Source organism: Labrus bergylta, chromosome 15 (assembly GCF_963930695.1).
Source record: "Labrus bergylta chromosome 15, fLabBer1.1, whole genome shotgun sequence".
In the NCBI taxonomy this organism is placed as follows: Eukaryota; Metazoa; Chordata; class Actinopteri; order Labriformes; family Labridae; genus Labrus; species Labrus bergylta.
Window position 1 is genome coordinate 22,288,972 of NC_089209.1, and position 22,663 is coordinate 22,311,634.

General features: G+C 41.9%; 1 protein-coding gene across 7 annotated transcripts in view; it reads right to left on the bottom strand.

Moving 5' to 3' along the window:
* cdc42bpab (CDC42 binding protein kinase alpha (DMPK-like) b) overlaps positions 1-20,885 on the bottom strand; it is a 75,111-nt gene extending 54,226 nt beyond the window's left edge. For 3 of the 7 annotated variants that reach the window (XM_020631491.3, XM_020631488.3, XM_065963884.1), the window contains exon 1: positions 19,619-20,884. In XM_020631491.3, coding sequence (XP_020487147.1) covers positions 19,619-19,796 — 178 coding nt within the window. In that variant the 5' untranslated portion in view covers positions 19,797-20,884. Of the gene's footprint in view, positions 1-19,618 lie in introns of all 7 variants that reach the window. The other 4 variants (XM_065963887.1, XM_020631492.3, XM_065963886.1 and 1 more) reach the window with 2 other exon arrangements.
* Positions 20,886-22,663: the final 1,778 nt, after the last annotated feature.

Here is a 22,663-nt window from a genome sequence, read left to right on the forward strand (position 1 = left end):
GCCTCTGTGTCAGCAGATATCCGAAGCCCTAACTCATGCTGTACCCACCAGCTTCCGTATCATTTTCCTGCCAGAGTAACTTCTCTTCCTTAAACTGGGAGATATGTTCAGATTTTATGCTTATCTAAAAATAGTCTATATAAACTACCCAACCGCAAAATAACAACAGAAGTTATTTATTTGGTGTTTTAAGAACAAGAGAAAAACTATTCCAGACCTATAATGTGCTTTTTCTCTTAAATAAAGGCTTTGGTCTCCTAGAAAACAGCTGCCTTATTATGAAAGTGCTTCCTGGTTGAAACTGTGAAATGAGAACTAAGTGCTGAATAAATAGCACGCCAAGGTCAAAGCAAATGAGTGTGATTCTAATAACTTAGTCCTTAAAGGGAAAGTGAGTCATTGCCAGAGGCACTTCCAAAATACAACCCTTTTAGCAATTCAACTGCAAGTAGCCTGAAAACATCCAGTAAATTACCTAAATTACAGGAGAAAATAGAACCGGGGCCCTTTAAGTCACAACCAGAGGTATTCCCAACAGATGTGTTTAGAGAGGCACAACCAATAAAAGTGTTTCTTTCGTGTCTCGATCTCTCATAGGACACAAACACAGCTGTCTGATCCCAACATGAAGTGCCAAGGGGCACTGACAGCACCCCAACACAGATTTGGCTATATGATGCATGTGAGCTATCATTAAATCATTAATAAGTACTGGAAATTCATAGGCAAACAAGGATTCACAGAGCATGTAAACATGCCTTTGAGCATTAAATTGCATTTAATGCTAGGCTGCACACCACTGACACGACAATTCCCAATGCTGTCTGTCTGCAATAACCCTCCCAACCCCCTCCACCCCACCCTAGCCAACCTCAAGTTCCCCTCCGTGCCGTTTTCCTTTCCCTGCCATGCCCGCCCATTTCCCTCTTTCCATCCCTTCATGTCTTCCCTACATTTCCATTCTTCCTCCTCAGATCTTTAATCTGACAACTTGCTTCAGCGCCTTCTTGTTCTCCAGTCTTTTCCTTTCTCTGCTTCACTGCGTCTTTCTTGTCCCATCTCACTAATAAGAGGGCAGGGATGGTCAGAGTCCTTAAACCAAACAAGCTGTGCCCCACGGCATTAAACACACAAACAGGATGTTCCCAAAATATTAAGAAACCACAAACACCAAAGAAAAGGAGGGAGGCAGGGCCTGACAAACAATAGATCAGATCTAGTGTGTGTTACACAGCAAAGTCTGCTGCAGTGAGCATACACCCAGGCCGGCAACGTGAGAAAATGGGCCTTAGAGGGGCTGGGCTACATCAGTCTCTGATGTCTGTACAGGAAGTGTTCTCACTACTTCAAAGAATTCTCCAGGCCTGTACATCGACCTCTTCAACCTCGCAAGCAAGTTGATTCACACAATTCCTGATACTATCTGTGGATTAAAAGGGACGCCTGCCAGGCCGTGTTACCCAGCTTGGCTGGCTTTCATTACTGTCTGCCACTTTGTTGGTGGTAGACGCACCAGGTGCTGCATTGTTCCTCTGCTGGTATTGATAGTAACAGAATGATGGCTGTGATAAGATGGCAAGAAAAGGATAGCATCGTACAATTCAAGTCTGACAGATAATCCTGATTATGTTGCAAGATATTATGATAACTATGTCATGGATTCATATTCCTGGACACTTGACAATATTTATATTTTCTTTATCTGGATCATGTTTAATTATTCATTTCAGCAGACATACTGTATTAAAATTTAAAGAGCTACTTCGCATACAACTTTCAAACATGTTCATATTTGAAATGTCCAGTTAAATCTATAAAATCAATGTGTTGCTAGGAGACTCATCTTCACTTGGTTCAGAGTTATGGGCTCTGGACTGGCCACCTGAGAAACTGACACTGACAGCTGCATGAATCTTCTGCTTTTACTGCCAGCTGGACCACTTGCTGCTCAGTCCCAGGAACAAATGACTTTATGGCAGCCTCTGAGTGCCTTTCACAAGCCAGAGCTCCAACATCAGCTTGAAGGGCAAACAGTACAGGATGTGAAGAGCCACAGCTAGGAATACACGGCATAAGCTGTGGGAATGTTCAGAAACACAAGCAAGATTTTCCAGTACTGCATGTGTTGGCAAATTGCACATCCAAAGTCTGTAGCTGAACGGTGGAACATAGTCAACTTCGGCAGCACCTTATAAACTTCAAGATCAATCCAATTTAAGTTGCCAATTACTTCAACAAAAGTAAGACTGGCACTGCAGGCCTTCAAGCACCACCATGTCACAACATCCTGACAGATAAAACAGCACAAGTTTCCTATTGCCTTTCTGGGATCCTTTCTCGTTTTCTCCCTCTCTCAAAGTCAGCACTTGTGGAAAATGAGGGGGGTTGTTTCTATGCAACATCCCTCTGCTTTCTGACTGGCACAGCCCAGCACTGACACTGCACCATTTAAGGGTTTGATTCCCATTGGGACCACCCATACTATAAATGGATCCACCTAAATAAATGAAAGCATCCCCTAGGTATGTGTCCTTTAAGGCCTTTAAAGCAGCAGTGAGGTGGATAGCATCAATAAGGAAATCTAGATGGAACTAGCATGGATGAAAAGGGGAGTTTTAAGTCTGGTATAATGGAGATGAAGAAGGATAAAAGAAGAGGGGAGGGAGGAGGGAGGATAGGAAACAGATAAGAGGAAGAGAAAAGAGATGAGACAGAGAGGGATGAAGGAGAAGGATATCAGGATGATGGTAGGAGGAGAGGAAAAGCAAAGAGAGGAGAATCAAAGATCGAGAAGAAAGGATAAATCAGAGACATGTCTACTTCCATGACTGTACAACTACACTGTCTGTGCAAAAGGTAAACTATTCACATACAGGCCAACACAACAACTTCTCCCTTCTATCTTTAATATTTTACAGATGACCTAGGTCTTTGCTATTCTACATGAAGAAGTGTTTGACAGAAGGCTCCCTGTGGCAGTGTCATGATGGAAGTAACCGAAGATCCCTGTCATTCTATGGAAACCTGCCCAGTTAAATGTGGGGCTAACAGGAAGGACTTAAAGCTTTTGCCAACATGAAGGAGAGAAGAAAATGGCCAGAGTATTTCAAGGTTAAAAATTGAAGATAAAATCCCAAAGATTTGCAAATGAATAAAAGTCAGTTTAGTCACTGATTTAGTTAACACAGTGCTGATTAAACCCAAGGCCCACTGATAAAAAACCCTTTCATTTTCAGTATTCTTTGGTACTACAGTGTCAGGGTTACGTTCCCAGGAAAAATCTCAAGAGGACCCAGCTGTAGTTGTTTCACCGGAGACAGTAGGAGGAAGATGTGTACTGTTTTTGTACAGCACATTACTGAAAATTACTGAAAAAGACAAGTGAAAATCAAACAATAGAAAACAAAATTCAAGTGCAGGCACAAACTAGCTGCTGTTTGGGCTTTATCTACGTTCCACAAGCTCTCTTAGCTTCTTCAGACCGAGGGACATTAACGAGACTCCCATGACTCACGCATGCCAATACCAGAACACTTCTACAAAATGCACTTCTCTAATGCAGGTGACAGCCTCTGCTCCTACAAGAGTATCGGGCAGGCTGTGAAGTTAGCTGACACTGAAATCTGGAGAAAACCACAAAATTACCATTCGCTGTTCCCAAAATAAATGGAGGGGACTGAAGTGCTACAGCTATATATACACACTCTGCTGCAGCCATGCACAACAGACACTTTCTAGGCCGCAACCAGTCCCCGTTTGTTCCAAAAAGGACTAGCTTGGCTACTAATTATAACCTGGAGAAGAAAGGTGTCAATGCTGGGACTTGTAACCAAAAGTGTCTTGAAACGATGCATCTGGTAACGGCCGGGCGTGTTAGGACGGGCCTCATGTTCAGAGCAAAATAGAGATACATGTGGACACTATTTCAAAGCAAGGAGGATACAGCAGTAGGTCGGGTTATGTAGCTGATGGAAAAGCAGAGATCAGATCAGGGCTGGAAGACCGGACCAACACTGTATGTTTGAAATAACAATTTAGCCAATTGCCGATTCCGATCCTGCTGTTTGTTTCATAACTTCTTTTGATGTAAGACTCCCCCTATGCTGACATCTTCTCTCATGTTTGACATGAAAACAGGCCAGACTTTGTTCAACAGGTGACTTCATCTGCCCAATAGAACACCTCTTCCCTCAATCAGCAGTTAGGTGTACTAAATGCCAGAATTAAATTGATTTGGCAAAACAAAACTCATCAGCTTCTGACATTGCTTCATGTCACATCATTTGCAGATGTACCCCATGTCTGTCAACATTGTCGATGTTGAACCAATGCATTATAACATAATTCAGAACAAACAAGACTATTGTCATATTTTCATAAATTGACATGACATTGCACAAATTCATACATTTTAATTGAATTCAGTTAACTGGCCAATCAATAAAAGGATCCGCCCAGGGAAAACTCAAGCCTTATCCTTTTAGGACTTATCCTTGAGCTCAGGCCCAAAGGTGTAAGCTGCGAGAACAAACAGCGGCCGAGCGGTAGCAGGCAGACACCTAGATAACAGTTACGAGACTAATGACCTCACTGATAAGCAGATTGAGTCAGCGTGGGAGGCTGCAGCGGGATGGGTGCTTGTTTTGACGAGGACCTGAGACATCTAGGTGATCACATACAGACTCTCCCAACATGCTGATAAACCACAGACTGTACTTTGGTCTCTTCCACACTCATGTGCTGGACTTAATGAAGAGTAGCAACAAGCCTGTATGACAACTGTAACAACTTCCTAACAACAAACATGTTCAGCCTGTAGACCTGCAACTGAAGCATGTAGGATAATATCACCTCTATAATCTCTTATATTCTCCGTTTCTGTTCGATGACTCAGTGAGCAGAAGGACGTTCACTGAGTGAGTGTTTCCTCATCAAAGTGGCTTTAGTAAAATCAATAACACCCTTCATAAAAGTGACACAGATCAAACTGGTGGAGCTGGACGTTTCAGGTCTTCATATTCTAAATATATAATACAAATATAAAAATATAATACAAATAAAAATAAGTAAACAAAAATTATTTATCTATGTTTTTGAGGGAGTGTTGATGTACTCTTGTGAACAAATATAACAACAAACACTTGAAAACTTGATTAATTTCCCAGCCCTCTAAATATGTATTTTATGTAGTAATGATAAAAAAAGAATTATGTCAGACTTATTCTTCTACTAATACCATATAGCATACCTCAAAAACTATATAATAATGGTAAAATGGTCAAAAGAATAAATGAGTTTGAGTCTGTGATCTGATGAAAAAGAAATTAGCAGTAAGAATTTGATCAATTTTGCACTTTTTAACCGAGGTTTTCCTCAGACATTCAGACTGATAGAGAAATAATAGCCCTTATGGCTTTGATTATTCATGTTTTGCATCATAAATCCCTTTTTTTCCGAGATGGACCCCCTTGACCACACTCTAATTTAGCCCCCGTCGTATTTGGGCTTGCATAACGCCCCTGACAAGGATTTTGTCTATTTTTGGTTTCGTTTGAAAAGCCAAAACACAAAATTTAAAGTGAAAGTGTGTGGTTTGCTATAAGAAAATCCTCACTTCAATGATGACTGCATGTGGTGAGGGAATAACCATCAGGCCAATAAGTGCCTGCAGCTATGCAATTAGCAAACTCTGGAATATCATTACAACAATAAACAGATACGCCCTATTTACTACATTTCTTTATCAGAGGGGGACCGAGTCTAGCAAGGAACAGATTTTTTCCCCAATAAGTTATTTTGAACAGATGGGAATCAACTGCTTAGCAACGAGCTACAGGAGCGAATGGATGGTAATTTTCTGCAAATATCGTGTTTAGAACAGAAAACTGCATCAAAACTCCAGGTTCAACATCAGTGATTCAAGTTTGAGTTTATTCCACAGTTTGTTTCTAAAAGATCTCAGGGTTTTCAGTGAGGAAGAAAGGGGATCAAATTGTGTGAGTGCATTTGTTTGTTCAGGATTTTAAAAAAAACAGAAGATGCCTTACTATCTATATTTGCATTTTTAAAACAATTAAATAAATTAAGCAATGCTAAACTGATTTTCCAAAAGCACAGCTGGATAAATGTGAACACTTTGAAGCACTGGCCTCACTCTCCACCACGCCCTTAAACTTAGTGGCCTGCGTACATTATAGTTAGACATGTAAACTTAAATAATAGTCTATTTAACTCAGTTTACACATCCTTCATCAACTGAAGTATATGATGTGAAAGAAAGTATATATATATACACATATTCTGTTATAATCTCTTCCAGGCTCCTTTTGCTGGAGTTGTTGGAGCAGGATTATCTGCCTGTGCTAACGCTATGCTAGTGTGAAGGAAAGGGGATTTGTTTTGAATGAACTAGCTTGTTATAGAAGGCTTGCAGGTTGGGGATTAAACTTGGAGGTTACAGATGAGCACATACATGTGATATTTGGTAGGCCTTGTGTAACTTTGTCCACATTGACCCGTGGTTTATGTCAAACCCTGTCAACTATAAAATATGACCAATCAATAAACAGGAAGGGAGCTAAATGAATTAAGTCATTTTGGCACTGATTAGTCTAACTTCAACAGCCTGGGGGGGAAAACATTGGATTTGGGGGGTGGTGAAACTTTGTCATGAACAGCGAGTCAAATTGTTGTGTCTGTCTCGTGACCTTCAGCACGAAGAGGAAACAGTGTGAGGCAGCTCTCTATATATAGAGGTGGACAACAAAAAGATTCTGTGGAAGACAATTGAAATGACAATTGGAGCTACCACAAGATTTCCACAACCAGAGACAAAGAGGAAAGGGGACATGTAGGGATAGAGGGGTTTGTGCTCATCAAACTAAATCAAATTCATTGAAACTTACAGAGGAGTCTTTAAAAAAAAAAATATCGTAATACAGGCAGGTCTCTTTCAGTTAACCCGTCACAAACTCTCTGTCACACACTGGGCCACAACCCATAAAAGCCCCTTTCAAAACCGATACCACCAAACCACTAAATCACTGTGAAGAATGTAACAACACAGAGGAGGAACTATGCTCACGAGTGAATGTGTAAACAGATTTCCAAGGCGCCTCACAGGGGCTTCATTTTATATCACTGACAATCTACACAGACAACACAGTGATTCAGAGCTCAGCTGACGGACGCAGGGGCCATCAGATCAGTTGCATGTGAGACTCACCGGCGTGAATGACCGCCATTCAGGTGGAAGACGGCTGAACGGTGCTGACACAATGCTCACCCATCCAACATTATTTGAGTCATGCGTCTCCACTACGAAGACAGGGAGGTCGGAACATCGAGTACAAGAGACACGCACGCATACAGCAGTGTGGATGTATAGATAGGCCCTAAAATAGATCAGGTCACCGCCAAATTCGCCACCGCAACCAAACAGCCAAGGTCAATGCTCAGTCAGTGTCAGCTACTGCAGGCAGCACTGAGGCGGAGGAACAAAGAGTACAACAGACAAACAATGCGACTTTTAATTCAAGCCAACAGTGTGGTCTCCTTATCTCTATTTCAACTATTTCAATTTGTTCCCAGCTCTGCGTCTCTCTTTTTTTTTTTATATCATGACTCACATTTCCTCTCTCATTATCTGATTAGGAAGATTGATAGAGGGGGTTCCGGTAGCCCGATGGTTAGTGAGCACGCTCCATGTATGGAGGCTATCGTCCTCCAAGCCAACCGGCCTGTGTGAAGTTGTAATCAAAAGGAAAAAGGAATTAACTTCTAGTTGCAAAAAGTTACCTTTCCAAGTATGACAGCATTACATAGAGGATCAAAATCTGTCAGAGTATGGATGCAGCAGAGGAGCTACTCTGGGGGGGATGCAGCTCAGCACTGAACGGAGTGACTGCACTGTCTGATCGACTCAGCCTCTACACATGTGCTTCTTTTGCGCAAGCTAACACAAAGTATATTCGTGCACAAAGGGACAAGAATGTAACCCCATTCACATACACACACAGGATGATCAATGCTGTTGCATGCCTTACAAAGACACACAAACAGGCACCAAACCCATTCTTCTCTGTCACTAGGCAAAGCTGGGATCCAGCAGTCTGGGAGAAGAAGAGAGAGGGGGCACAAGAGCTGCAAGAGGCAGAGAGGGGGAGGACAAACAGAGGAAATAAGGAGAGAGAGGGAACGCAAAAAGGAGAGGACAGGAGAGAAAGAAGACAGCCTAATATCTAACAAGAGGTGTGTGCAATTACATTACAATATAAGACTGTAAATGGAGGAGATGGCAAATTGACAGAATGATCAAGGAGTAAACCGTAGGGAGCTGACAGACAGACAGAAAGATGGGGAGAGCGAACGGAGCGGACTGGCACCAGTGGACAAAGACGCAGACCTGGCCTCATCTAAACAGCTGCTGTTCTCCCTAACATTGCACCTCTGCTCCAAATTCCACAAGCAGCCTGGCTGTGAGGGGCCTGAGTCAGCACTTTTCACTCACACAGCTGAGCTCGCTGCTAAAACCAGCCAGGGGATGCGCTGGCTACGGCACGTGCAGAGGGACAAAAGGCAGGCAAAGGTTTCAGGCGCTCTGCTTGGTTTCAGCAGAAATAACTACAGCTAGCAGTCTTGGGATCTTAATAGAAGGACACAATTAAATTCATGTCAATATGATGAATATTGTGCTTTTTTTAATTTAATATTGCCCCCTCTCAACAGAAGTCAAAACAGTGAGCGTATCTACTAGTGGGAAAAAATGGTTCGGACATTTATGGACAAAATTAGTGAATGTCTACAAACTCAATTCAAAGGTTAAACCAACCATCTGGTTACAATACACCTTCATTATATAAGCACACTCCTTAAACTGGCCCTTTCCTCAATCATGAGCCGTATCAATCATTCTATATTCATATAGCGGCAGTTCATAACAAATGTTTACGCTTTACAAAGAGCAGGTAAAAGACCATACTCATTTTTATGTTCCAAAAGATAAATGGGATAGGGGGAGATGGGATAAAATGCAGGAAGGATTTCCTCTTTGTATTCCTCACGTTCCTGATGTCCACACTTCCTTGCCCCTGAGGTGGAGGTCGGAGCAGGCGGTGCATACTCCGACGTACCAATGCATTCAAATATTTGCAAAATCCTGAGACTAGAGAATCAAAACAATAAAGGTGTAATGCAAAGCGAAACAAGACCGAACATAAAACATGAGTCAAAAAAAAAGAAATCGCAGATTCAAATGAGTTTTTAAAACTACGGCTAAGTTGTGCCATGTTAATGAAAATGCTTGAAGCACATGGGCAAAACAACAGGCTAGTCAGGAGTGCAGTAGCTGAAAGAACAGAATCCTCATTGACACCAAGATTGTCAGGAGTCAATAAACCTATAAAACATAAATAAATGACATACAAAAAATATCTGTGTACCCTGCAAGTACACACCGGAGGCAGAGACAAGAAGATTCCCTGGCATCTCCCCATGATACCACCACTGCTGGGTTTTTGTGCCAAACCGCCTTAGCGTTTTCCTGCGTGTCTGAGAAACATCCTGTGATTGAAAGAGGGAGGGGAGAAGAAGAAACCAACGGGGAGGAGATCACATGCTGCAGTTTAGTTCCATGTTATTTATGAACTTGTGCCCTGACGAGACTCCTGAGGGCTCTGGGTTTTAGAGCAGCTAATGGGTTTTATCCTGGGGCGGAGGGTCGGGCGGAAGGCACACTCCCATGCTGGTAGATTTATAGGAGTGCAAAACGCTGGGTTGAGCTTACATTGTGTTCCAAATTTATAGTAATTTTCCTCTTCTAGAAATCCACCCTTAACCCTCCACTTAGAGAGATTGGTATAACAAAGCAAACTTATCCTTATTAAGACCAATTACACAAATAATACAATAGCGTGTACACAGTTAAAATCAGATCTAGTGGAAACTGTGTGGAAGCCAAATTGTGTCTATGGCCACGGCCCAAGAAGTCAAGATCCCCTAATCCCTGGATTTATCAGTGGCTAAACATCAACTTTTCTCCAAACAGGGCCAGGTTTTCCTTCGACCATAAGTGTTTAAATACAAGAACTATTTAATTCACTACAGGTGCATTTAATGCCAACAGAATCAGTATTTAACACTGAGATTATCACAAGAAGGCATCCTCATTCAGACACTGAGTGTGATAATGAAAAAGTGGAGATCATAGCTGTTGAGAGGTGGATTATAAAGTGGATTTTCATTTTTTTCATACCGTGACCTGGCTGCCTTTTTTAAAATCATTTCCCATAGAGTGACTCTGCTCTGAATACAACTGCTGTTCTCTACACAGGAACGAGCTACAAACTTTTAAGAACCACCTTTCATGCCTGGAGGCAATGGGTATAATGTCTGTGTTGCCCTAGTTACCATCCATGTGCTCAATGACACAACCAGTAGGTAAGAAGTAACAAGGCAAGTTTATTTACATAGCAATTAAATAATTCAATGTTAAATTAAAAGTATTCATTCAATGTTCACTCGTATGTGTGCTCTCCACAACCTCCTGAGAGAAATATTTGGCCCTTTAGAAGCTAAAGGTTGATGTAAACCAAAGGGCTGCGCAACATCCCGATTCCATCTCTACCACGATCTGACACTTCGTAAAAAACTATTCATGGAAGTCTCAATTAATTGCCCTTGATTAAAAAAAAACAACTTAATGGAGACAAGCAATGCTTTCTCCCTCAGTGTTTGGACATTGCAACTACTGGATGGAGGCCTAAATATGATGTGCATGCATTTAAACCATTTTAATGCAGCTAAAGCTGGCAATAAGCTACCTTCAGATGAATTAGTGACAAATCTGTGGAAGAAAATAAATGATTTTTGATATATTTTGGATTCAGGAGGGGCATGTTGCAAACACAGGCATTGCATAAAACATTAAGAATAGCGGATAGTTCATATTAGATTTAACTCAGTTTTTATGTCTCTATTTTTGTGCATTTTCCCAGTAAACATCATTCTCCAAAAATGTAATTTTCTATCGTCCAGGCCTATTTAACCAGTTAGTTACTCATGAGAGTAAGTAGAGCCCTTTATATTTTAAGTCATTTCAATCCACTGATAAAAAAATATTGATTATAGCTGCATTAAGATGAGATTAAAGGTTTCATTTAGTTGAATGAATAAGGAATGGGAGGAATGCCTGTGATTTTTATTTTCAACTTTAACTCAATAATCGATTCTTACATGTTGTCCAGTGAGAGCAGCTTGCACGCACTCTGTCCCTCCACTGACACACACACTCCCAATTCTTAGAGTATGGGAAGAGACAAAACTATGCGAGTGAGGGCCTTAGCCAGTTGGCTGAGGGATCATTTGGACTGAACGGGTGGAGGGGGCGAGTAGCTTTCCTAAATTCACCCTTTGGAAACATAAAAAAAAATCTTGTGAGAAAACAATGTTGCTCTGTCTGTGTCTGTGGTGTTCATTTGTGTGTGTGTGTGTGTGTGTGTGTGTGTGTGTGTGTGTGTGTGTGTGTGTGTGTGTGTGTGTGTGTGTGTGTGTGTGTGTGTGTGTGTGTGTGTGTGTGTGTGTGTGTGTGTGTGTGTGTGTGTGTCACTGGTGTACACTTCGCTGGCACAAGATAAGGAAGAGTTGCTAATTGCTCCTCTGCTCTGAAGACTCATTAGAGGGAGAGCGGACACGGACCAATATTTTTCTTTCACAATGAACAGAATGGCACACTTACAAATGATTTAAAGTGTTAGATGCGTCTCTTAAGCCTCTTGTTATTTCCCAGAAACCAAACTCATCTTGCATGCTAATGCCAGAAGCTTCTTATCACGTATTTGAGTCAAAACAACGAGTCAGTCAGAACTTTAAAATGCAGTTAGAAAAAGTCAATTTATTGTTTTAGTCCAACTTAAACGTAAATGTAAGTTTGACTGAAATCAAATGTCTTGAAGTTGGACTAACAAATCTAGATTAATGTGGTTGAAATCTGTTCACCAGAGTCTGGATTGTCAGCATGGCGGTGTTCTCGTTTCTGTTTGTAGACCAAGCTGTCGTAACCACATATCAGCCGTCTTTGGTGTATAAGAGAAACAGTCCGTGTGTACAGCAAAAATCAGGCAGAACATTATCCATGCTAATGACATACTGACTCCCATCAGCGGTAATCTAACGATAGTTTATTGATTTCTATAAACTGATATCTGGTTAAAAGGGCAGATTCCATAGCAGAAGACGCATTGTTGTCTGCCTTCAGATATCACCATAAGCTACAGGGATAGTGTGCATCACATTTGTACCAAAAGTAAAGCGTTGAGATGTACAAAATGTACAGAGCTGTAAAGTTGTCCATGTTTTCAACGATAGTACCTGACTGAAAGGGGGCAGAACGCCACTTACCGGGTGGAGTCTGACATACTCTCAACTATAAATTTATTCTCAACCTGCTGTGTGTACTGGGACAATAAGAGTAGTACAATAAAATGGCATCATAAAGCTGAAATTGTAGCTCGACGTAACTGTGCATGTAAACATACTGAGTGGGCTTTAATATAGTTGCAAATGTATACACTAGAAGTTCTCCTGATTGAACAAGGAGGAGAACTGACATAACCTGTGCTTATGCAAGTATATGCTTTGTGCTTCATGCTAAAATAGCTCCATCCTACAGAGCTTGACTTATTTTTGAGAATGCTGCAGAAGAAAAAGAAACAATGAGCTAAATGCAGCAAACTGAGCAGCTTCATTCTCATCTCTGCATTGACTCAAAGAGATGGACAGCTGAGCAGAGAGGTCAGCCAAAGACGGCTAACAGGCAGCGCAAGGGAAGGGTGAAAGAAAGAAATAGATGGGAGGATGAAAAGAAGTGAAGGTGAAGAAAAGAGGAGGGGGGGGGGGGGGGTGGAGGGGGAAGAGAGGCCATTTGCAGTCAGATCCCGAGGGTCCTGAAAGACTGGCTAATGACCTGTACAGCATGGTGTCCTCTGGGAGACGGGGGAAAGGAAGCCTTCCCCCTGCCACTTTCTGATGACACATCACAATTAGCAGCATGCCTTCATCTGCCTTCAAAGCTCCCAGACAGCCCTTTAAAAGTTATCTGTGACATACAGTATATGCTGAAAATGCCATGCACAATTTCACACATTACTACTGGAAAAAAGGTCCAGTTAATCCTGAGCATGGATTGCAGCAATGCAGGATAAACCGAGCCAGACTATCCATTAATAAACCATTCCTTACTAACAGTCCTATTAGAGCTTAAGCTTTACGACCACCCGAGCCCACTAATGTGATACTTGGAAACACTGCAGTGAGTGATTGAGTAAATACAGACCGGACTCTGCAGTGCATGACATGCTGCAGAACAGATTTCAGCTTTTCTTTTTCAATCTCTCTGGTAAGTCCCAGTATAGGGTGGAAGTAAAGACTCAGGTGCCCCCTTGAAAAATAGGCAAAAAAAAAATAGATATCAAAGACATTGACTAGGTTTAATGAAATTCAGAACAACTGCATTACACTTAATCACTAATGAAATAAATGCAAATGTATTTGCAAGAGCTGTGTTTGGTGGCGCACTACGTGTATTGTTTTAAAAAGAAGGTCTTTTATTTACAATAATAAAAAAAAAGATAAAAAAGAAAAACAACAATTTATGAGAACATTACATTCCTGTACTTGAGAAAATGAAATGCATTTGTAGAATTCTGTTGTCACAAGGGCACAATAAAGCTTCAGTTACTGCTGAACCTCATCCCTGTGATAATAAAGATTTGAGGAGCTTCATGGGTCCCTCTGCTATGTCTGATTGTTTGTCATTCCCCCCAGGACAATAAAAATGTGTTGTGCGTGTGTGTGTGGTGTGTGTGTGTGTGTGTGTGTGTGTGTATTCCACAGAGAGGGAGACAGAAACTGTGTAACTGACTTTGCGTGAAAGTGTGACCGAAAAAAGTCAAGAGAGCAAAACAGACTGTATGCGAGTGGGTGTGAAACAAAGTTCCTCCAGCTAAGAAGAAAACAACATGCTTGTGGCCTTGCACCTTCCCGAAAACACCAAAATATTGGACACAAGTGAGCCACAGAGTACACAATGACACAATGTGATACAGCTGTCCCACTTCCTTGTATGACATCATGTACCCATTGGGTCCAGACTCACACACTGAGCCCCTGTGGTTCCTTCCTGTTCTCCGTGCCTGCGACCGGATAGACAGACAGGAAACAGCAGAACAACCAGAGGGGTAACAAGGATGTCCTGATAGAATCCAGCACTTAAAGGATTTTAAAGTCCTTAACCAACTTTTGTGATATCAAAGATTCAGATCACTGAACCCCCTCCTGGCTTGTCACAGAATGACACTGTAAACACAGCATTTCTTTACTTGGTTCATGTTTGAGTTTTGATTTATGAAAATTGACACTTAATGTCAAGATTACTGCTTATCTGACAAGCTTTATCAGTCAGCACCTATTCCTCCCTATGACTCCTACATAAACACCGCCTTACTATCAACACTCCATTTTTACTGTCAGACAAAGGTTGCCAAAAAGAAAAGCACTGGAGTAAATTTCCTGCCTGGTTTACCCTACCTTAAGAGGGTGATGGGCCGATTAAAGTGTGCAAGCATGCACAATATATGAAGCATGAGGTTTAAGTTGCTGGCCTTGCGCACAGCCTTGTTTGTTCTTGGTGGAATTGCCTAGAAGCAGAATTCAAAACCATGTGACACAAAATGTTTTCTTTTGGAACCACTACGACTCAAGTTCTCATAGTGGCAGCTCTTTTGGCCTTTTCAATAACGGTAATAACAGGGAGGAACACCACTCTTTGAACTATGAGATAGCCTAGTTAGGAAAAACCACAATAATGAGTGTGTGTGTGTGTGTGTGTGTGTGTGTGTGTGTAGTGTGTAGTGTGTAAGGCATGCTGCCAATAAAAGCCTTGCAGGGTGGAGCTCACATCAGCTGCAGCTGAACAGCTGGCCACTGCGGGCTAACAGAGTCGAGATGGAGAAAAGGTCAGGCTGCCACCCCCATGTTTGCTTACTGCGGGCTGGCATGGCTACCCGTTTTCAAGCAGCTGCCCTGCAATCCGTTTCCCAAAACAGGGAAGGAGATCAGGAAAAAAACAAAAGGCAGGAAATGATTACGGGAAAAAACAATAAAAAAAAGATGGTAAATACCTGTTAAGAGACGGAAGACTTACTCATCATAAGACTTTCATAACAATTAATGAAGTGTCATCAACTGTATTGCTTGAGCTGCAATATCCTAAATACTAACCCTCCCTTGATTAGTCATGGGACCATTGTGAACTATAAATACATTCATTGTTCAGTCATGTCCTAATGTGAAGGTCTTATTCTTTAATTAGGGATGTGCACGGTTAGTCAACTAAACCATTAAATGGTTACCACAGAGGGTGGTGACTGAAATGATTTCAGTCACCACCCTCTGTGTTAGGCACCAGAGTTGGACATACTGACTACATGTCCTGATGCTCTACTACCCGATGTAAACAAGCACAGTGAATGGAGTCACAGTTTGGCAGTATTTCATCTAGAAGATGGAGAGGAAGTTGCTTGTGGGTTAAGCTGGCATATAATCACACGACCAGAGAATGCATAATCACATTCAGCACCGGCCTGTGGACGTTAATCTACAAGGTGGACCAAATGCTGGTGTTGCTTGCAATGCTAAACTGGCCACACTTGGGAAACCAATTCGACAGACGCTGGGATCCCAAATTTATCTGTGTTCAGTAATTTGTGATCTATTTAGACGGTGTGTTTTCTTAACTTTACACTCGCCGACTTGTCTGAATTTAAGTTAATTAACTGACTTTGAAATTAGTCGTTGGAAACATCCCTGGTAGGAATGATGCTTACCCTTCCTGTCTCTTCCTGTGATGTTTGCAGCAAGTAAAGAACTGAAATCCCTGGGTTTAAAACAAAACATTGTTTTTACACTAAAGAAACATGTTTACATATTTCACAAACCAGATCATAAGAGAAGTAAATACAAGCGCAGGAGTCAGGCTACAGCGTACTTTCCCATGTATATTTCCCTTTGTCGCTGCAGGTCATGTAGGGGTCTCCATTTCAGCTGAAATGAGGTCACCAAACAAGAAGAAACGCTACCCCAATCCAAACATTTGTTTTCTTCTCTGGCTCATATACATTCCTGGGAAGAATAGGGAACATTGCTGAACTCGCTGTAGCAAAAAAGGTACACCGGCTGGGTACGCCAGCCACAACTATTCTTCCTGTCAGGGCATAATGTAGGTGCAGAGCATGGCAGAGGCAGCCTCTGACAAAGGCAGATCACTCACAAGCACAAAGGATCTCAGGTTTCATGGGTCCATCTTGAACCATTTCTGTGCATGTAGAAATAAACTGTGTTTAAGTATTTTTTCACACTATCCGACTGATCCAATCGTTTCATGTGGGCGACAGTCAGTCAGTCCTGTGTACTCTCTGCCTCCGTTAGTATGAATAAATATGTGGCTGTCACGGTGTTACAGGACTCCTTCAGCTAATGTTTAGCTGGTTTTTGTCTAAATAGTACAAGAGGGGTTGCATGTTCAACAAGTGAGCTTTTCCTTTGACCCTATGTCTGCCAGCAGAGGGAAACGTGGGAGTGGTGACACTCCAAACACTTTGGAGAACAGGACAAGACTTGATCTGAATTATTTTTGTTAATGCAAACACCAGAAAGGTGTGGTCTGCTATCTTATAGACATGCGCTATCCTAATGCTAAACCATGCCATAGCAAGTCATCTATACGTTCCCCACAAGCATCTAAGGGGAATATTGTACTTATTTTTTCTCCTTTTCATTCAAGATATTTTATGTTTGTATTGAATCGTTTTGTTTGGTCCATGAATTAAATATATGTATAGAGCTATAACGCTATAAAGCCTCTAGTGTTCTTGTTTTTTTTGAGTTACGCTGAAGTTCATAAAAGCCAGAAGTAAACTTCCTCACTGAAGTCCTGCAGGACTTCTTGGTATCTTAAACTAATAGTTAATTGGTGGAGGGGGGTTACATTAGAAGACTGAACCACTCTAATGTCTGGTAAATACATGACTACAGGTAGCTCCCTGAAAGCTATGATAAAGATAAAACAATGTAAGCCTCGCTCAGGCTTCCATTTCTATCATCATGTAATGTGTTGTTTGTTCAAACTTTTCAAAATCTGAAGTGTAAAAACAATAAGGTGTAAACTCACCTAAGACAGCATGCTCAGTGTAGCAGAAATAAGGCAGGTCTATATGCTTGTTATCACACTCAACAAAAAAAGTGTAACGTGTATTTCACAGTGTCAGACTATTTTTTTGAATCAGTTGGTCATGTTGGTGATAAACTTGGTCCTGTGCCTCTGAAGAGAGTAGGAAAGGGATGCATGTAGAACGAAAAGCAACTAGATGATAGTAGTGCAGCAGTAATGTTTTTATGTTCATTACTTTTCTTGAACGGTGACAATCCACTAAATTCCTACTGGTGACAGGAAGTGACCATACTGTTATAAAGCACTAATAATAAACAAAGAAAAACACACCTCAGAACTTGATACATCTGTTTGAACAGATGTTTGTGATGTTCTCTGATTTCATTGTTAATTGAGCTAATGACAGGTTTACTTGGTCAAATAATTAACCCTGCATCTTTATATATGCCTCTCTCATGTCTGACATGTTCAGAGTGAAGAACTAAACGACTCTAGAGAATAAAGAAACGTAAGCATCAGTGACTAATGTGTACAAACACAACAACTCAATTAAATTAACTGATATGAATTTTAGTGGCTGGAGGATTGAGGATGGTGCAGATCCCTGTGGAGTTGAACACAGTAACGAGCACCAACATGGGACTGCGACAGCATGGATACATCTGCATGTTGTCTGTCGTGTCTGGGCGAGCTCAGTCAGAAGGGTTGTAGTGTCAACACAGGGAAATGTCAGAATGAAGTCACAAGTCCAAGTCCGGGCACCTCTCTTTAAAGGCCAGCAAGATGACTAGGTGGAACAGGTCGTCGGCAGGCTAACAACAGGCGATATTAGTAGGATGTCCTGAAGGAATGAATCCATGTGACATTAATAACATGACTTACACCTGCAGGAAAATAGTTTATCCATTTGAAGACAAAAATACCTCTAAATCTCACTCTGTCTTTTATTTTTCCAGCCATAAAAAGATGCATGAAAGCAGAGAATAGATAATTCAGACTGTGGCTTGTGGGGTTAACCAACTTAACATCCACATTCAAACATTACCACCGTATGGGTGATTTAACTACCGTCCTGTTTAACACAGCCTCTCTAGAAAAAGGCATATAGGCAAAAACTGCTTCTTTTTTTTTTAGATTGCAGTTGTTTCAACTGATGTTTGACTGATTCAGAAGTTAAAAAACACACACAAGAAAAGATGCCTGTTAATACTCCAAACGACCCTGTTATACCTCTGTTTCATAATGCCTTCTGTATTATTCATTTGTCTGGATGCAGGGCGATGATTTGCTCCTGCACTGCCTGAAAACTGCTGCAGCACTTCTTTTTCAGGGCTTTTAAAAGACGAGCAGGCCAGCCAGGCATGCTCCGGCAGCTAGCTAGGCCTCTGCGCCAGATAAAAAAAAGGTGAGTTGTTCACATTCCTGCTTCATGCACAAACCAAACCCCCGATGTCACACACACACACACACACACACACACACACACATAGACACACACACAAACAGACAACGTCCTTCTGCACAAGTGATTGAGCTGTTTGTGGTTGTGTGTGTGGTCCCTCCTGCCTCCACTGTTTTTCTTTCTAACCTTGCTCTACAAAAGGGAATGGGAAAGTTACAGAACAGTTAACTTGTCACCCTTAAAATCCCTCTTCCTGATTACTGATCAACTAATCAAATCCTGATTGAAACATCGAGAGTGTTCAACTCAGATCGTTCTGCTGCAATGGCAATAAAAGACCCCTATTGAAAACATAACAATGACTATCTGATAAGAGACAGCTAGGTAAGATATCAACAAGCTTTCACCAACACGCCCATAAAAAAGAAAAAAGAAAAAAGGAAAACAACCTGGCATGCAAAGGTCGTTGTGGAAACTGAACTGAACCTGGGAGCATTGCATTGACAGAAAGGCATCTACTTTGAGAGCATTTCCATAAGACGACATGATGGTCTGGGGGATCATAGTGCATCTTTATGACATCTGGATTCATATAAAAAAAAAACTCTAAGAGGGTCTGTTTAAGATCTTTGCTCACTGTGTCCTTAAGTGATGCGGTCCCTCTTTAGTGTCAACTTTCAAACAGATCTGTTTTTGGTAAGAAGTCGTGTCTTCTCCTGTTTAATGTGTGTTCTTGAAACAGGTATTTTCCAAAACATATAAATCACTGAACTACACAGGAATCAAATGGCATTGCTTTTAGTTTTAGGGAGTGTTTGAGTGAGAGGAGAGCAGGCCAACTGAGCCCCACTACTACTATAAAAGGAATGTGATGGGGAAGGGAGGGCCACTGCACCACCAACATTACCAGACTTATTATCTTACCAACAAACAAAAAAAAAAGGCTGAATGCGAGAGGGAATAAAAAAATAATAATAATAAAGCTTGCTTACCCCAGTCCAAAAACTCCAGGATATTTTTCTCTCTTCTGAGCGGGGAGTTGTTGCACTCATCGTACAGACACACCAGGATATCCAGCAGCGTTTCCACACTCAGACACTGGCCATTAGTCTGAGCTGGCCCGTCCAGGATCAGCTTCTCCAGCTTCTTCAAACGCACCTCTCCCGACATGATTACTCCGACTTATAGAATGTTTTGAAGGAATGATGATGATGGAGGAGGAGGTGGATGTGGGGTGGGGGGGGGGAATAATCAAAAACACCTCCACGGCCTGTTTAGTCAGCGCAGAGGGGGCCTGTAAAAGAAGAAGTTCTCTCACCTTGAATAGATCTCGACAATAATAAAACTTCGACTTTGGGGGTAAGCCGGAGCTAATGCCGCGTTAAAATCGACCTGTTCATGATCTTCTATTAGGAGATCCAGTATCCAGGAGGTGGACAGCACTTGCCCATTTTTTTTTTTTATAACACCCTATCCCCACTGGGCATACAACGAAGAAGAAGTAGTCACAACTGCAGACCCTGGCTTGCCCCGGGCCGGATGATGATATTGATGTTAGCTGGTAGTTTCTGGTCTTCTCCGAAAAAAATCAAATTGTGTCGATAGTACCTTTAAGAAATCCTCCTGAGTTGTTGTGGCAGATTTTTGGAAGTCTCCATTCTTGCAGCAACCCACAAAAAAAAAAAAAAAAAAAAAAATGCAAGGCAGATCTGCAATGCTACAAAGCCCACCAAGCAGCCCCTCCTCTGCTCCAGGAATGGAAGAGGGCGACACAGGCTTAGTTAGCAGCCTGCTAAGTTAGCCTCTGAGCTAACCAGGGAGCTAACCTAAACCTTACTTTCCGTCGCTTCTCAATGCCATCGTTGCCCCCCCTGTTTGACATATAATATACACCGTGTTACAAGGGCGTCTACTACTTTTGACCCCCCCCCCTTTTTTGGAAAGTGTTGATATTTTTCATCCAATTGGAAAATATTCCCTTGTTTTGTCAACTCAGTGCAGGCAGATATGCTCTTTAAATCCCATTCTCCGTCCAGAAAACAAAACCTCTGTTTAGTTTTAACAGGTCCAAATAAGTTGGTCTTCAAAATGCAGGTCCGGTTTTTTTGAAGGTTACAGCGGAGCTCGTTTCACGTCAAAGGTGTGGGGGGGGGGGAAACTGTGGTCTTGTCTTTGCTTATTCCACAAATACGGGACACAACCTAAATTCCCCCTCCTGTCCTTTCCGTTCCTCTGCTTTGCTTTGCTTTGCCTCCCCCGCCGGTCGGACGCTTCTTGCCTGTCTTTGCACAGTCAAGCTAACCAGCAGCCTGCTGCCAGAGACCGTCGACGGCAAAGATGACTCAATAAGCAGCTCTATCCGTAACGCCGCGCTGGATCATGGGAAGTGGGGGATCGGCTGTAAAATATGAATGGGATAAAAATGGACGCTTACTCGGCGACTCAACAAAAACCCTTCATGAGCCCTTTCATGATGCTAACCCTGTTTTAAAATAGATTAAGGTTAAGGAAACTTTTAAAGGCCGTCTATTGTGTCATTTCTACAAATATAATGCCGATATTATCTGACTTTTGCGCATGCGTGGCTCGCTGGATCCTTAAATCGGCCATCTTTGCTGTGCCATAGTCCGTGCCCATCCATTACTTTCTTGGAGGCGACCTATCTCCAAACATTTTAAGGTGTCTGGGAGCTGCTGCAGGCAAAATCCCAGATCATCATCATGGCGCCCGTCACAGCATCTGCTGTGCGGAAGGGGGGGTGGGGGTTTGTTGGTGGGGGCTGTCAATATTGTGAATGGAAACTGCGGGTTGTCTGTCAGACTGCTGGTGACGTGGTGCAGAGAGGACACTTTTTCTTCTGACTGAAATTACAATCAGTGGTTGCTACTTTAACTATCTGGAGCACAGTCAGGCATAATAACCATGCAATGATGCTGAATCTATTCAAATATTCTATACCTGAAAGTTCTTGCAGAGGGCCTCATTCACAGAAAGACATTTTTTTTAAATGGCCTGTGAATGTCGGCTGTGTGTTGTATGCCTAAATTCTATTCTATTCATTGTATGCTAGCTAGCATAGAGCACATGAGCAACAACTGAGACATGAAAACTATGCATGCACTTGAATGGACATCATTAGGGTCCAATGACAGCTTTAACAAGTGTACTGTCCCTAACACCTTGAACTGGGATTTCTGTGGCCAAAGGGGTTATAGTCATTTGAAAGTTATGAAGCTTCATTGCAGCTCTTATTCTGTCAGCTTTTCCCATCTGTCAACATTAAGGTGTGTCGAGTTTGTCCTGGATTCTCTCTGCCTCTTGCACTGTTCTCACTGCAGGTCACAGCAGCTTAATGCTGGGAACAAACTCTCTAAGACAAACAGTGGTGTGTTGGAGTTGGAGTTCTCCTGACCCTGTGATCTGCAGTGTTCCTGCAGGCTGACTCAGATAGACTTTACAAAGGTTGACATAAATGAGGATTAAGCACCAATCAAGACTTTTAAATTAACTTTCTCTAAGTGACTGTGTTCGCCCTATATTTCACAGAACAAATGAACCTACTCGAGTGGCATTGTATGCAAACTCATACCCAACAGCATGTTGTGTTGGAAAATGTCAAAACTGAAACTATTACGACGGTATTGAGTTCAAAATTGTGATATGCAGTTTCACTCTAAGGGGGTTTTCATCACAGTTTGTTGCTCTTAATTATCTTCTCTTGTTTTGAAACGGCCCATCCTTTTGAAGTAAGGTGCTTATCGCTGCTCAAAGTACAACTATTAATGATTAACGGCCCACAATGCAACTGGGCTCAAAGGGGGTATAGGAAGAGAGGCACTTTGTGTTTCTGTGTCTGTGAGCCACACACCAGCAGAGCTCCACATATATTCACTTCTATTTTCAGAAAGATTGACTTTTGTTGTGCGAGAGAGAAAAAAGGCATAAAAAGCGTCTGTGAGGAAATTAGCACACACAGAACAACTCAGCATGCAAGATTGTGTCCAATGAAGCAGATTTTTGATGGTGACCGACTGTAA